Source organism: Enoplosus armatus, chromosome 10 (assembly GCF_043641665.1).
Source record: "Enoplosus armatus isolate fEnoArm2 chromosome 10, fEnoArm2.hap1, whole genome shotgun sequence".
In the NCBI taxonomy this organism is placed as follows: Eukaryota; Metazoa; Chordata; class Actinopteri; order Centrarchiformes; family Enoplosidae; genus Enoplosus; species Enoplosus armatus.
Genome location: NC_092189.1, coordinates 9,887,458 through 9,901,903, shown reverse-complemented (window position 1 = coordinate 9,901,903; position 14,446 = coordinate 9,887,458). Strand labels below are relative to the sequence as shown.

Below are 14,446 nucleotides of genomic sequence, written 5' to 3'. Positions count from 1 at the left end.
TCACAGCCTGTGAAATGAATAGATGTGCAGCAGGAGAATAAATGAGTTTCTGATTCATTTCCTCTGTCAGATGAGAGCAGAGTGACTGCTGAGAGCTTGTTCACAGAGACAGAGAGGAGGGCGAGGTGAGGCTGGCTGGATGCTGAAGGTCTCTCCGGCTGCACGTGCCCTCTTCCAGGTCCTCTTAGCTTTTCAGATCCGCATCCCTGCAAGACCAGAATACAGCAGAGCACAAAATGTGAGAGGAGCATGCAGACACCTTTCTCTTTCCACATTCAGAGACTCGGCATCTGCAGTACACTGCACAACCCAAAACTGCCTCTGTGCTCCCTGTCCTCTCAGTGCCTTCTTCAAAAAGTACCCAGAGAGAGACGTGGCGAAACTATGTAAAGGGTATAGATGTGATGCAGATGTTCTCGTGCTTTCCATCTTGTCTCTCTCATTATTCTGCAGAATGTTATAAACAAAACAACCATAAAAATTCTCTGACAGGAACATGAGAAGCATGATGAGCAGATTTGCACTCCCCAGTGTTACATAACATGCCCCCCCCCCCGTCTCTCTCTCTCTCTCTCTCTCTCTCTCTCTGTCTGTCTTTTTCCACTGTGTCTCTCTCTTTCTGTCTTGGACATGGAGCTTTGTGTTCTATAAGTGGCTCACTTATAAGCGGGAAAGTGAATAGTGGCTTTTTCATGTGCTTAATGTACAAAGTAGGCTCTGGTTTATTTTGCCTGTGAGACCTGCTCCCCATGGAGAAACAGAGTTGTCATTAAAACGGCCCTCAGGTAAACCTTATATAAAAGAGGAGAGAGAGCTTGATGCGTGTTTTTCTTCTCAAATTAACTAAGCGCCCAGCCCTTTTTGTATTGTAAATCTATGATGATGATAAAAGCCACACTGTTGGCGTCAATGCAGGAACAACGCCACCTAACATCATTCTCCTCTTTCTTTTTTCGCCTACAACTCCCGGGGCTGTTTCAGCATTAGAAATTATTGATGTCTTTACTGCCTAGATAAAAGTCTTTGACAAAAATGGTGGGTAGTTATTGTTCCACTGAAGCTATCATAATTAGAACAGAGTGAGACAGGTTTGTGGCTCTTTGAGATACAAAGTAAGTGTGCATAAATATCCTTTGCCCATTGTCTGATCTTTTTTTTCCCTTTTTACCTCATTTGTGCAAGAATGCTGGATGCCCTCCAAGTATGTCTCTGCTATTTTTACTGTTTTGCATGAAAGGCCTTTTGGATCTGCTACCTTGTCACGCAAGACTCAAAAGTTTAAAGGTTAAACTCCAAAAGGGAAGCTTACTTGTAAGACGTAATCATGGGTAAAAGCACTAGTGTGTATGTTCATGTCAGTGGCTCCAAATGGTAGGGCTGGGACAAGATAAATCTTGAGATTAAAAAAAAAAAAAATTCTCATCAGATCTCAAAATATTATTCAGATGAAACAATGTGGGGAGAGATAATCACTCTGGTTAATACGTTCAGCCTGTTATAAGAGGTTGCAGCTAGACCGTGCTTTGTTTTAGGGGGTCACAGGCCAAAATGGTAGAGACTATCTTGTTGCAATCTCCATTACCTACAGTGTAAGAACAATTCAAGAATAAGAAAAAAAATCTATACTTTCTGACTAGCATACCCCGTCCATGGGTTAAATATATATAATATATATAAATAATATATATAGTCCAAGTAATATCCTAAAACAGCTGGGCACTGTAGTTTTTTTTATTTTTTTTTACAAACATTACTCAACAATTTTGTTGGGGAATATATTTTCAGGTGCGGATGAATACATATTTGGTGCTCAAGTGAGTATTCATGGCACCAAGACAGAGTATGGTGTGTGTGATTGACTCAAAATAAACTACAGTGTCCATGTACAGTGTGTGTTTCTCAGTTTCTGAGGCTCTATGACACAGAGGAATAAGCTACATCATACTTTGGCCACACAGACAATACTTATTATTAGGATCAATTGATTGTTGGTTTTGGATTTGTTGATCATCAGAAAAATATAAAGTAACACAATAATGTACCAAGATAACTGAATGTCACTAGTGTACCTGGCCCTCTCCATGGTGTCCTTGGCCAGGTAGATGTACCAGTAGGCTAGGTTGAAGAGGGCGAAGGCCAGTGGGAATAGGACGCGGGCGTACTTGTCGATGGGGCTGGTGCCGGCCAGCTGCGGGATTTGAGGAAAAGCTGAGCCCTGCTGGAGGAAAATCGGCAGCGGTGGAACATCTCCTGGCTCACTGCGACACACTGAGTGGTTTCGCCTCTTCAGGCCTTCCTGGGGGCTGCTGTCCGACTGGTGGGAGGGGGGTGGGGGTGATTTGGAGGAAAAGCAGGAAGAGGTGAGATGGGGTTAGTTTGGGTTTTTGTTTTTTTGTGGGTTTTCTGCTCAGTGAGAGAAAAAGGGTAGGTAGTGTAAAACTGGCCAGCAATTGCATGTATGGTTATTTTAACATGCTGGAGTCATGTATATAAGGCTGGAAGTAATGTTTGTTCCCACAGGATCTTTCTCTCAATGGCATGCCAACATCCCTATAGAACGCAGCAGGTAGTTAGCTGGATGCCCATAGGATGGTTAGGAGATTATGCAGGGAGGAGTGCTGGAGTTGTTCTCTGTTCTCACACTGAGGCTATTTTTAAAGCATCTAACCATGAGCCCTACACGTGAGACAGATCCCAGGAGGAAGCTGTGGTGGCTTACTGTATTAGCATAAAGCATATAGCTAGAGATGAGAACACTACAACAGCACGTATTGCTATTTAATGTGTGGTGTGCCCTGAATGGGAAGAATGGAAGAGGCAGGGTGACTACTTGGAAATGCATAGAAAAAGACCTCCTATCTGTGGCATGATTTCTTTTTCTCTACATCTGGAGTCTGGAGCTGCTGGCTTCCTGTTCATTATCACCATCACTGCATCAAACTCTCTGCAACAGTGAGGAGACTCTGCACCTTCATTCACCATTATTAGCTATGTAAATGCATTTGAGACGCCACGTGATATAAATCACACCCCTTCTTCAAGTGATAGCATAAGCTGATCAGGCTGCAAAGATGTATGTTTATCCTTTTGTAAAAAGGAACCCATTACATTTAGTTTTTTCCAATGACTGACTTATCACTTATCCTATCACTGCAGACAATCAGGTTTACCGTACAGGCATCTCTCTCTGCAAGAAAGTGAATAAGCGCATCTTGCACAACTATTTCTATAATGTACTATAACTTAGAATATATTCAGTGTCTTGTGGTTTTCTTGTCTTTGTCTGAATTACTGAATTATTACTGTTACACTTCCCTGAAATCACATTTTCTTGATCAGTGTCTTACTATGAGCCATGGTGTTGTAACATTTTCTGCCAAAGTTACAACTAATTTCATACGAGAGATTTCTGTATTTTTTGTTTTGTGTGTGCTCTTCCCACTGGTTTGAAGTGGGCGGGTCTCTGTTGGAAAAAAAGGATGTGAAACATTTCTGCGCACCAATCAGAGTTTTGCAACATTTAAATAAAAATGTAATGGCAGTTGTTGGGTTGTTTGCTTATGTTGCCAGTACTGTCAGTCAAATGTGATCAAACCACACCTGCACAGTCTGTAGAAACTCCTAACAAATATTAACATAGAATGTTGTTTTCCAAACTATGAATATGAATATTTAAGGTCATAGTCATATTACTGAAGATTTAAAACAATGTTTTCAAATTTGTAATATGCCACTGCAAACCTTACCAATAAAACTCTTCTTCTAGTTATACAACCATTGGTATGAGAGTGGCACAGAAAAGTGCTGGGACATATGTTGTACTCAATTAAATGATCCCATGTTTTAATGGTGACAGTGACATGTCAGCTTGAATTTATCCTTAATTTTCGGCATAAAGTCAGCTGCTCACCAAACCTGTGTCGCCATCTTCGCTGCCGGTAGCCAACACTTCAAGCTTGTCCTGTCTAGCTTTGTGCTTCTTCAGACGGTGGGCCTGGAGGGTGGCGAAGTAGTTTACTGCTGCAAACTCGACTAGAGCAGACGCCACAAAGGCAAAACACACAGCAATGAACCAATCCATGGCGGTGGCATAGGCTACTTTGGGAAGTGACTGACGGGCGCTGATGCTCAAGGTGGTCATGGTCAGCACTGTGGTGATGCCTGGAGGAAGAGAAGCATTTCATGAAACACAAATGGAGATGTATTATAATATCAAATATGATTGGTACACATTAAATGGCCAACATCGGTGGGAAGAGGGGCATACCAGCAACTGTGCGAGCAGGAACAGACTCTTTGTTGATCCAAAAAGAGACTTGTGACAGCACAACAACCATTATAAGAGGGATGTAAGTCTGTATGAGGTAGTAGCCCAGCTTCCTCTGGAGGTGGAAATGGACCACCTGCACAGAGTAGTGACCTGCAAGATAAACAGCACGTGTGAAGAGAGGGACCCCGAGGGACAGAGCAGGGTAGCACTGAAGGGATGCCCTTGCCTGCCCTTGAAACAGAATAGCTGCTGGGGGAGAAACATATTGATATATTGCTTCTGTTAGGACTGGACTACCCTGCTAACTGTAAGACAGCATGTGAGAGACAAGAGGAAGGAAGAGAGGAAGGACAAAAAGGAGGAGGGAGCATGGCAGACATTTGGAAATGGGATAAAGTCAAGAGGAAGGAGCGAGTGAGGAGGGGGCAGGAGGAGAGCATGCAGTGTCACTATGCGTAACACTGCCCTGCTCTGTCTAAACACATGCATGCAGACATTCACAGACCAAAAGCACGCTGCATCTTGCACACACACACACACACACACACACACACACACACACACACACATATATACACAGAGGTTCTCCCTCTCTCTCTGTTTTCTAAATGGGTATCATCTCTACGTTTTCGAGCCTGCCTCATCCTTTTTTCTCTCCATTCCAGGAATCTGCTGGGTTCACAGCAGGGGAGCACTTCTCCTTCTTCTGGTGAAAAGAGAAAATGCACACAAACACTGCTCCATCCTTCCTCCTCTCTGTCAGTGCATTCACTGGGCTTTAAACCTCATAGTTCTTAGGCACACCGTACGCATTAGGCCTGACCACTTAAGCATCTTACTGTAGATGGCTGCTGAAGGAAGTCTTTTATATCAACTCTACTGTGGGGGAGTAATGGACACTGGAGCAGAGTTTGACTCATTTGACCTCTTTCCACAAGAATGTCTTTAAATTAAACTTCTAAGTGTGGCTATGACTGCAACAGTGTCCTTATAAGAAGAGCAATGTGATAGCTGACAGTTAGCATTACCTGTGTTAGATTTAAATATCTCACTGGACAATGTCTGTCCCACCAGATCATACTGCAGAAGACTCATGGACTCTGTGGGACACTCAACAGATGCTACTGGCCCCTTCCTCCAAGTGAACACGATTTCACTGCTCGTGTAGGCATCTAAAAATGAGGAGGCAATAAGGAAAAACTCAAAGATTAGATACATTTATGAATCTTGGACATTTTTATTCCTTCTGTTTATGAACACATCTGTTATACTTACAGCTTCCGAACCTGAGAGGACAGGCGTGGCCATCCATGGGGAAGTCCATCAGCCTCATTGGACACTCTGCACTAATTGTCAGTCTAACACCAAGAGAACAAACAGAAACAAGCCTGAGTTATCCTTTCCTAAGTGTCCACAAAAGATCTCATCAACAAAGCAATAACTGTACAATGTAAGATCACCTCATGGTGTAGAGGACAGTCCCATTCTGCATGATGCGGAAGAGTTTGTTAGGCGTGGTCGTGTTATGAGAAATGGACTTCTTGGAGTTTCGGAAGAAAGTGTCTGGCGTCCAGATCTTGTCCACCATGCGGTTGTTCAGTCGCAGGATTTCTGTAGGGCCCTCGAATTTTAGCCGCTCATCAACCCACATCTGACGGAAGAACATGTCCATGGTGTACTCCTGATGCATGAACATAATATGTTAGTGGATGCAAAATTGTATGCTCTGTGAACCATGCTACCCAACAGATAAAAATTTTAGCTTTAAACCTAAATCTTTGTTCATCCCAAACACGTAGTCCATATCATTCATCAGCATGCATAATACTGGAGAGCCATTTCAACTTGCAGTGGAAGGTGAGGAGAGATGACGAGGCAATGATGGATGCCACTCATCCCAGATAATCATTAATCAATCCATTCAGCCATTCCCTCTGTCTGACATGTTGTCATATTGATTTAGAGGCCATCAATAATGGAGTTATGGGGCTGGTCAAACAGATTAAAGCTCATTAGATGGTCTCATGGCAGATTGCCCATAAGGCAGGCATTCAGTGGTCACTGAAGCGCTGTTATATCCCACAGTCAGCACATATATGTCTCCTTACAGCAGTAGTATCTTACCATCTCAACATCTGAAACAGGTCCAAAGCTGGTGACAAAGATGTCTGTTTTCACCTCTGTAACACCACCTGCAACAGTAATTAACAACTGTACAATGCATATAATAACACAAGATGCACAAAAATAGTCCAGCTCAATGTATTTACTTTATCTTAAATGAAGACGTCTTTAGAAACAAGGTTAAAGCCTTTTTAAATCCTAAAGGATTAAAAGTCTGAATTACCTCCAGATCCAGGTCGCAGTCTGTTGTCATAACCATCCAAAAGTCGATCCAAAATGCGAGTGATGTTATCCGAGTAAATCTTCTCATTCCCTCTTACATTACCAAGACTGCAAGGAAACAAAAGGTTAAACTACACGGCTCATTGCACTCTGATCCATGTTCAAGCAAAGAGGGAAGACTTACCTTATCCAACAGATAAAAGTAACTAAAGTTAACGTCAGGACGGCCATCCTGGGCTGCATTTATCACCAAATTTGCAGTTCACTCTCTGAGCAACTCATACCTAGTGTGTGAGGGGAGTCTTTAGAGTCGTTAAAGTGACTGGTAGGTATGCATAAGGACACAGGAGGCACTAAGTAATCTAATTAACAGATTAGTAAATCCACTCCATTTTTAGACAAACAGTGAATTCTATTGGTTTCCTTTAAAGCCAAAGTAAAATAATTAAAACAAAACTAAAAACTAAATTTAATGCAACTAACCAGTTTACACTACACTACAGTACTACTACAGTACTACTACAATAAATCACTGTCAAAAGTATGTCATGTATCTCATGAGAACAGTTTTTCTTGTTGTAGTTTATGTTATCAGACAGCAGATGGCGCCACAATGTTGTTCACAACCGGAACTAAAATCCACACTGAGAGAAGAAGAAGAGGTTTCGAGGGAGTGAGGGGCAACACAACATGGCGAAAGAGAACATAACCACCAAATACTGAAACAAAATTAACTTGAGATGCTCAGAATAACAGTCGATGAGTGTAAAGCAGTCGACAAGTAAAGAGTGGTGTAGGTTGACAGCGCAGCAAACTGTTAGCATAACTTCTCTGCTAGCCAGATATAGTGTAAGTTGTTAGTTAGTTGTTAGTTAGTTAGCTGACGTTAGCCGACCTGTCAGCCGGTGTGAAGCCGCAGCATGTCTGTGCACTTCGATGAGAGGAGCGGTGTCGTCCCCTGCAAGACACCCTGGGGCTCCTGGTACCAGACCATGGAGGAGGTTTTCATCGAAGTCAATGTGCCTCATGGGACGTCTGCCAAAGAGGTCAAGTGCCACTTGGGGACCAGAGACATCGAGCTGCATGTCAAAGGGGAGGAAATATTCAAAGTAAGCGATTCTTCAGGCCTTTCCCCCCATCTCCCAACAAACATCATTTTAACTTAGAGTGAAAAAGGCTAAATAAAGAAAATGTGAGATCCAATCTTAGTCAATTCTCTTTGCAGTTTCTGAATCTGTTTTGTAAGACAGAAAGTAAAATATGTGATTCATGAAGTCTATCCACTGTCAAACAAACTGGTAGGGAAAAACTTTCAGGGAGTACTTGTCAAAGCAGGAAAAGCAATGATGTCATCAACAACATTAACGGTGGCTGTATTCCATTTAGGTGATCGGGTTCCAGTGTTTGGTATTGTGTATGCTGGCTCACTGGAGAGGCCTTCTGTGAACCTCAACGAAACACAGCCATCGATAATATTAGATGTTCCACCTGTGATTTTCCTGCTATGATAAGTCAAAATGTCAGCTGTGAAAAGGGACTATTGGACAATGTCCAGATGTAAAATTAGTCTGTTCTCCATTCATTACAACACTGCAAAAGCTGCATAAATACAGGAATGCTCAAAGTTGTTCAATTTGCTCAATTTTGACTGCTTTTTGAGGACATTAACTTAACAGTCTCTTCATTTTATATTCTGTCAGGGAAAGTTGTTTGACACAACCATACCTGACGAGGCTACGTGGACACTAGGTAGGTTGCATACCTCTAAGTAACGATCTCAGACTTGACTTAGACTTTAATGTATAAAAGCCACCCTTTTCTCCCTCCTGTTTGCCTCTTTTTCTGCTTAGAGGACAAGTGCCTCATCCAGATCATTCTGATGAAGACTAACAGAGAGGCAGGGAACTGCTGGTCCTCCCTGCTGGAGGGAGAGTACTGTGCGAATGCCTGGGTCCAGGACCAGATGCAGAGAAAGCTCACACTGGAGAGGTTCCAGCGCGAGGTTAGTTTGACTAAGTGCCATCTGAAGGGTCATGGCGTGTTGCCAAGACATTATCAGATGCTCACCTGGCCACATCAGGGTAACTTTGTTAAGGCTTATAAGTTTTAACGAATGGCTTTATTATAATATATAAATATTATACTAATGCTTTATTGATCAGCTGCAAGCCATTAATAATAACACATTTTAGGTTGTCAGGTTTTGAGAATCTCTTTTGTTTGTAATAATGTAGTTATAAATGTTAGTTATCATTAATAAATGCAGTTGTAAGTGTTAATAAGATGCTAATAAATGGATTTTGCAGCCCTTTTCTAGAAATAAGTGGTCGAACGGTCTAACCAGTCAAAGCAATTTTAAACAAAATGCCAACCCAAAAGTTGTTCCTATTTATGGCTTTTAGCTGTTCTATAAAGCATTAGTAAATTATTTGTTGGCAATTAATTTACAGCTTATAAACCCCTAATAGTGTGCCTTATTAGAAAGTTGTACCGCCAGATAGAAACTTGGATCGCTTCGCTGCAAAACTTTCTTCAACTGTTGTTTGGGAATGTTTTGAGACAAGCAAAGCAACAGCAGATGTCTGTTTTGTCCATTTACACTTAATCAGTTCTTCTCAAACTACTTCTCAAAGTGACAAAGAGAAATCAGATATTAATTCATCCTCAGAGCCACAGACATCACAGATATGAATTTGTTAAATGAATGAAAATGTATGCTAGCCTCAGAGTTCCTAATTAATTGCACTTCCTCTGTGCTAGAATCCTGGATTTGACTTCAGCGGTGCAGAGATCTCTGGGAATTTTGCTGGTGGTGGTCCGGACTTTTCCAGTTTACAGAAGTGACATGATGTCAAGAACCTGTTACGTGCTGGAGATGTCACCTCTGCCTAATGACATGCTGAGGAACAGATTCATCAGATCTCCTGTGATAAGTCAAAAAGATCTGCCTTCAGAACTCGAACACTGGGCGGTCTACAAGACTGTAGTTCGATAGAGACATTTTTTGCTGCAGCCCTTTCATCTGGCTTCTCTTGGCTGTGAGGGACTGATATTGTTTCGGGAAGTTGCAAGGCTCATAATACAGGCAGAACAACAATTGATTTAAACTGTTCCATCTGGTTGTAAGACGACTGAGATGTGTTGTCTTTTAATAATGAGAGGACTGCACACAGCAATGGCTTTTCAATAAAGTTTTATTGAAAGGTACAAGCACATAGGTTAATCAGATGGTGTATTCAATCAGCCATTTTGAACTCGAGAACACATTTTTACTTTTATCGCTAAAAGAAACTTAAACAAGACAGGGAAACTGGCAAAGAAAATGCAATACAAATTCCAATCCACATTTCCACTGCAAAGACCTTTTTTTTTAGTGTTCTCTGCATAATTGAAACTGAAATAAATGAATACATGTAGTGCTTCACTCTGTGTACACAAATCAAGAATCTGTGAAAACAACTCATCTGTAACCACTGATGACATTTCAGCTCTAACAGTATGGTTAGCCATATATGACGCGATCGTCACTAGCCTCACTTCACCGGAGAAACCCGGAGCTCCCTCGCCATATCAAAATAAAAAACAAAAAATCATCACCTTGGGTAGGAGTGTGCATTCAGGACAGTTTAGCAACCTAGGGTGAGAGTTAAGGATTTTGGGCCCGATTTCTTGGTTCCATTTTTGCTGTTCACAAAATCCTTCTCCCTCCTCTTCCACATGGTGGACTGAGGACCTAGGTGGTTCTATACTTATTAGCTCAAAACCAGCAACCCGTTCCAGGAAATACCAAACACCTTGGTACGGATTTAAACAAGAACATACTGTACACTTGTGCAAGCAACTCAACCAAGAAAGTAAAACTTAGCAGGATGGTAGTAGGTAAACCTTTCTGAGGAAGCATTACTCCTTGTCACTGGGGCAGATAAAATACAGTGTGCTTGATCAACGGATGACAAAAAACAAACTTGGGGAAAAGCGTAACATTTTTAGCTTTTCCTTAAAGAAATCCATTATCACGAATGAAGGTCTGTAAGGAAAATAAGCTGTACGTGGGTGAACATACTGCAAGAAAGTCACCCAAAAGTTACATCCAATCAGAGAACAAATATAATTTGGGGACAGCTGTAATTTTTCTCTGCATCACCCATTCGTACCCCCAGGTTTAATAAGCTGACTCAGGGATGGTGGGAAGATGAGTGATCTTGTAGTAGCTGTGCTTCAGCTGACGTGCAGTTCTTCCCGAAATAGTCCAGCGAAGCCTGTGGCTGTTGGGCCTGGAGCACTTGGTGGTGGCATATTCAGCCAGGCATTTTCCAACCAGCTCCCGCACACAAACCAGGTCCCCGTCTCTGATCTGCACAGAAGGAACAACATGTTAAATCATACAGTTGTGGCAACATACCAGATTGCCAGTATCATATCTCAATGGTAACCTGGTAATCTTTGGGCTCTAATCAAACAAAGCTACACAAAATATTACTTTTGAGTTCAGTGCAGAACACATATTTAAGATTATAAAAATAGTTTGTACTTACATTCAGCTGTTGCTGCAGACTTTTCAGGGCCTCTGATATTTTGTCAGTGTGCTCAGGATCATGTTCTTCCTGGGCCTCAAAACACAAGAGAGCCATGGCAAGCAGAGATGGCTGCAGAGAAAGAAGAGTATAGATTCTCAATCACAAACAAACTGCAAACACAGTAAATATGTTTGTCTAAGAAAAATAGACAGATGGCCTACCATTATGATTACTATGCAACATGAAAGCTGTTTGATTTTCGAACAAATGTGTAGCAAAGAGGAAATGCTGGATGCCACTTTGACATTATGAATTTGTTTAATACAATATAATTACAACTGGAAATAGGCCATCTTTTACAACATTGGCAGATCAGTTATTTTGGCCTACCTTTATTTTGGAGAAGACAAATGAGCAGTGACAGGCTTTCAGCTGAGCCTCCAGTCTCTCAAGGCTCAGTATCTTCTTGCTGTAAAAAGAAAATGCTTTTAGTGTCAAGACTGCAACTTCTATACAAGATGGATGTGAGGTAGAGCTCACTAGATCAGACGCTAATATGCTTCAGTCATTCTCGTGACAAACAAATGACGACAAAATGTATTTATATATTTTAACTTAAGTACAACACCATAATAACTGATAATGTTTTGAAAAGATGGTTTTCATATTTGTTTTCTAACACTTCACATGTCTAAAAATGTACCTGATTTCAAATAGGACTGTGCCTGTTGGCCTTAAAAATACTTTTGGCTACTATTTTATAAAGCCAAATATGAGAAGACACATTTTAGTAGAGTAAATATAATCTTGTTGAGTCATGGTTCAGCCCTGCAGGTTGATGTGACTGTCTGTCCTTACCTCTCAGCATCGAGCTGCTCCTGGATGTGGCTGTGAAAGAGGCGGAGAAAGCGGAGGGCTGTGGGGGCCTTCACCTTCCAGTAGAGCTTCTCCATGATGATCTTCTCCATCCTCATCATGTCAGACACTGTAAAGCGATTCTGAGTGATGCGGATCAGGTCGTTGGCCAGAGGCACGTTCTTCTCCTCTTCTGCGGACTTCACAGCAATGTAGAAGCAGCACAGGCCCACGCAGGACAGGTGCTTTGGTTGAATCTGTGGAGGACAGGGAAAGGAAATTCGTTTGTAAAACTACCTTCATTATTTTTAGCCAACTAGATTTACTTTACAGGCATTTATGTATTTACAAACCTTCATTACAGAGAGGAATCGATCAAGCAAGCTGATGGCCAGTGAGAAGGTCTCTGAGCTGAAACCAAAGAACCTGGTCAGGGAGAGCAGGTCCTTCACCTCCAGCTCCCTCAGTCTGGTGGTCATCCTGAGGCCATTGTCTTGGGAGCCCTCGATGAGCCTCAAGCCGCTCAGCTTTGGTTGGTATCGGCCCTCCAGATCCGTCAGGGCCTTCAGCTGAACTGCAAAGGGCTGTGCTCCAGGTCCTGTCACTGTGTCAAGCATCTGTGCATATAGGGAAATAGAGCTGAATAATACTGACTACATCAACTTGAAACACATTATTTTTTTACTCAAAGTCTCAATACTTATGTGACAAGATTGTGCGCATGACTATAAAAATATATGTAATACCTTGTAACCAGGTATGGCTGTATCTTTATATATTTGAACTTAAATGATTAGTTGATTAATCGCCTAATAGCTCTTATCTATACAACTATAACTGTGTCTAATGTGCATGTAGACAGATGCTTTAATAAGATATTGTGCTGGGCAATATGGTCTTTAAAAACCTAATAATATGGATGTTATGGCCAAGCAGGTAGAGACATTAACTGTTTCACTCTGCTATAACAGTCAAATAAGTTGATATCTATGAAAAAAATCTAATATGAAATCTAACAGATGTTAATATTTTGTAACATATGGACCCAAGATACTGCATTTAGGTGTCCAATTTTCCAAATGGATGGTTCATTTCAGAACAGCTGCACTTCGATAAGAAAATGGTTAAACACAGTTCAGCATAGAAAATGAATGTAGTTTAGTAATCGAAGTAAATCTGAATTAAGGGATGAAGTTATGTACTGCTTAGGAGTAACGTTATCTGAGACATGGGAGTGTTGCCAAATGTGTAAGTTATCAAGTAACAAGCCTTCCCCCAACACCTGTCACTGATCTGGACTCAACTGGACTAGACTGGGGTGACAGAACAGGGGCATGTCAAACAAAGTTTCAACAATAGCGTTTTCTCACATTAGATTAATACACGTTTCTTAAAATATATGATACACTCTGATTTAGTAACATTGTTGGCTGTCTGGGCACAACATTAGGCTTTGTTTCAAGTGGCCAGGCCCTTTGTATGGCAGGGCTGGACCTTCGACATGTCGGGACATGTCCCTGCCATACACACCAATGGAGAGCTAGCTAACTCAGAGCCTGATGACAATAACAAACCTGTGATATAACATAGTTTAAACCCTCAAACTGTCTCTAAAACTCTAATACACAACACGGTGGCAATTAAATCAACTTGACGTTGTGGTTCTTGGAGGTGAAGGGGAAATGACAAACTAATTCGACGTTGACGAAGTAACCGTTAGCTACAACTGCTACCGCTAGCTACATAACCGCTAGCGTTACATGCATTTTCAATGTTCATAGCGTTAGTTTAGTTTATTTCAAGCTACGGACAGCCACATAACGACGCGTTGTTAAGGTTTTAAAACCCCAAATATCACATCAAATTAAACATATGGTTAGTCAACATGATATAGAAGGAAGATTGGTTAACTTACCTTGGATCAAGTTACGTTGCCTTTATTATAATGAAAAATCAGCAGTGGAAAAAACCTCCGCGCGCTTAAAATAAGCGTGTGAAAAGAGGTTTAAAACACAAAAAAGTGTAAGTATGAACTTTCACTAAAGAAAGTTTTAAGCATAGGTTAATTTCTGCCTATGCACACCCCCTACCCTTGGCGTAAGGCGATGGGGAAAAGGGCAGTTTAGCTTTTAATGCAGGCATAAAACCAAGCCCATGCCCTAACATGGTGAGCTTTCATTGGTCATCGATGGATGACATTCCTGGTTCTAAATCTCAATTGGATATATTTCCAGACAGTCACGACTAAATCCCGCCCTTTACAGGTTGGCGGGCCAATCGTATATGAGGAGGCGGGGCGTGACCGAAAACTGCGTCCTACTGTCTCTTCTCTTATTATATTGGCAATAAAATTATACTAAACTCATACAATAAATAACGTTTACTTTCAACGATAAAGCGGCATAATAGAAAAGGTATCAATTGACACAGCACATACAGTGTGCGTTCAATAAAATGG

General features: G+C 41.5%; 3 protein-coding genes across 3 annotated transcripts; 1 reads left to right on the top strand and 2 right to left on the bottom strand.

Moving 5' to 3' along the window:
• Positions 1-184: 184 nt before the first annotated feature.
• Positions 185-6,859, bottom strand: gabra6a (gamma-aminobutyric acid type A receptor subunit alpha6a). The gene is made up of 10 exons (XM_070913129.1): positions 6,801-6,859; positions 6,618-6,724; positions 6,395-6,462; positions 5,731-5,951; positions 5,546-5,628; positions 5,299-5,442; positions 4,268-4,420; positions 3,911-4,161; positions 2,070-2,314; positions 185-206 (listed from the first exon to the last, which is right to left on the bottom strand). Exons 1-10 carry the CDS (start codon positions 6,857-6,859, stop codon positions 185-187), a joined length of 1,353 nt encoding a protein of 450 aa, XP_070769230.1.
• Positions 6,860-7,382: 523 nt separating this feature from the next.
• Positions 7,383-10,040, top strand: nudcd2 (NudC domain containing 2). Its single transcript, XM_070913131.1, has 4 exons — positions 7,383-7,725; positions 8,317-8,365; positions 8,467-8,618; positions 9,377-10,040. The coding sequence occupies exons 1-4, from the start codon at positions 7,537-7,539 to the stop codon at positions 9,458-9,460; spliced, it is 474 nt and encodes a 157-aa protein (XP_070769232.1). The 5' UTR covers positions 7,383-7,536; the 3' UTR covers positions 9,461-10,040.
• On the bottom strand, positions 9,793-14,090 carry ccng1 (cyclin G1). The gene is made up of 6 exons (XM_070913130.1): positions 13,904-14,090; positions 12,342-12,605; positions 11,992-12,245; positions 11,524-11,602; positions 11,152-11,262; positions 9,793-10,970 (listed from the first exon to the last, which is right to left on the bottom strand). Exons 2-6 carry the CDS (start codon positions 12,603-12,605, stop codon positions 10,779-10,781), a joined length of 900 nt encoding a protein of 299 aa, XP_070769231.1. The 5' UTR covers positions 13,904-14,090; the 3' UTR covers positions 9,793-10,778.
• Positions 14,091-14,446: the final 356 nt, after the last annotated feature.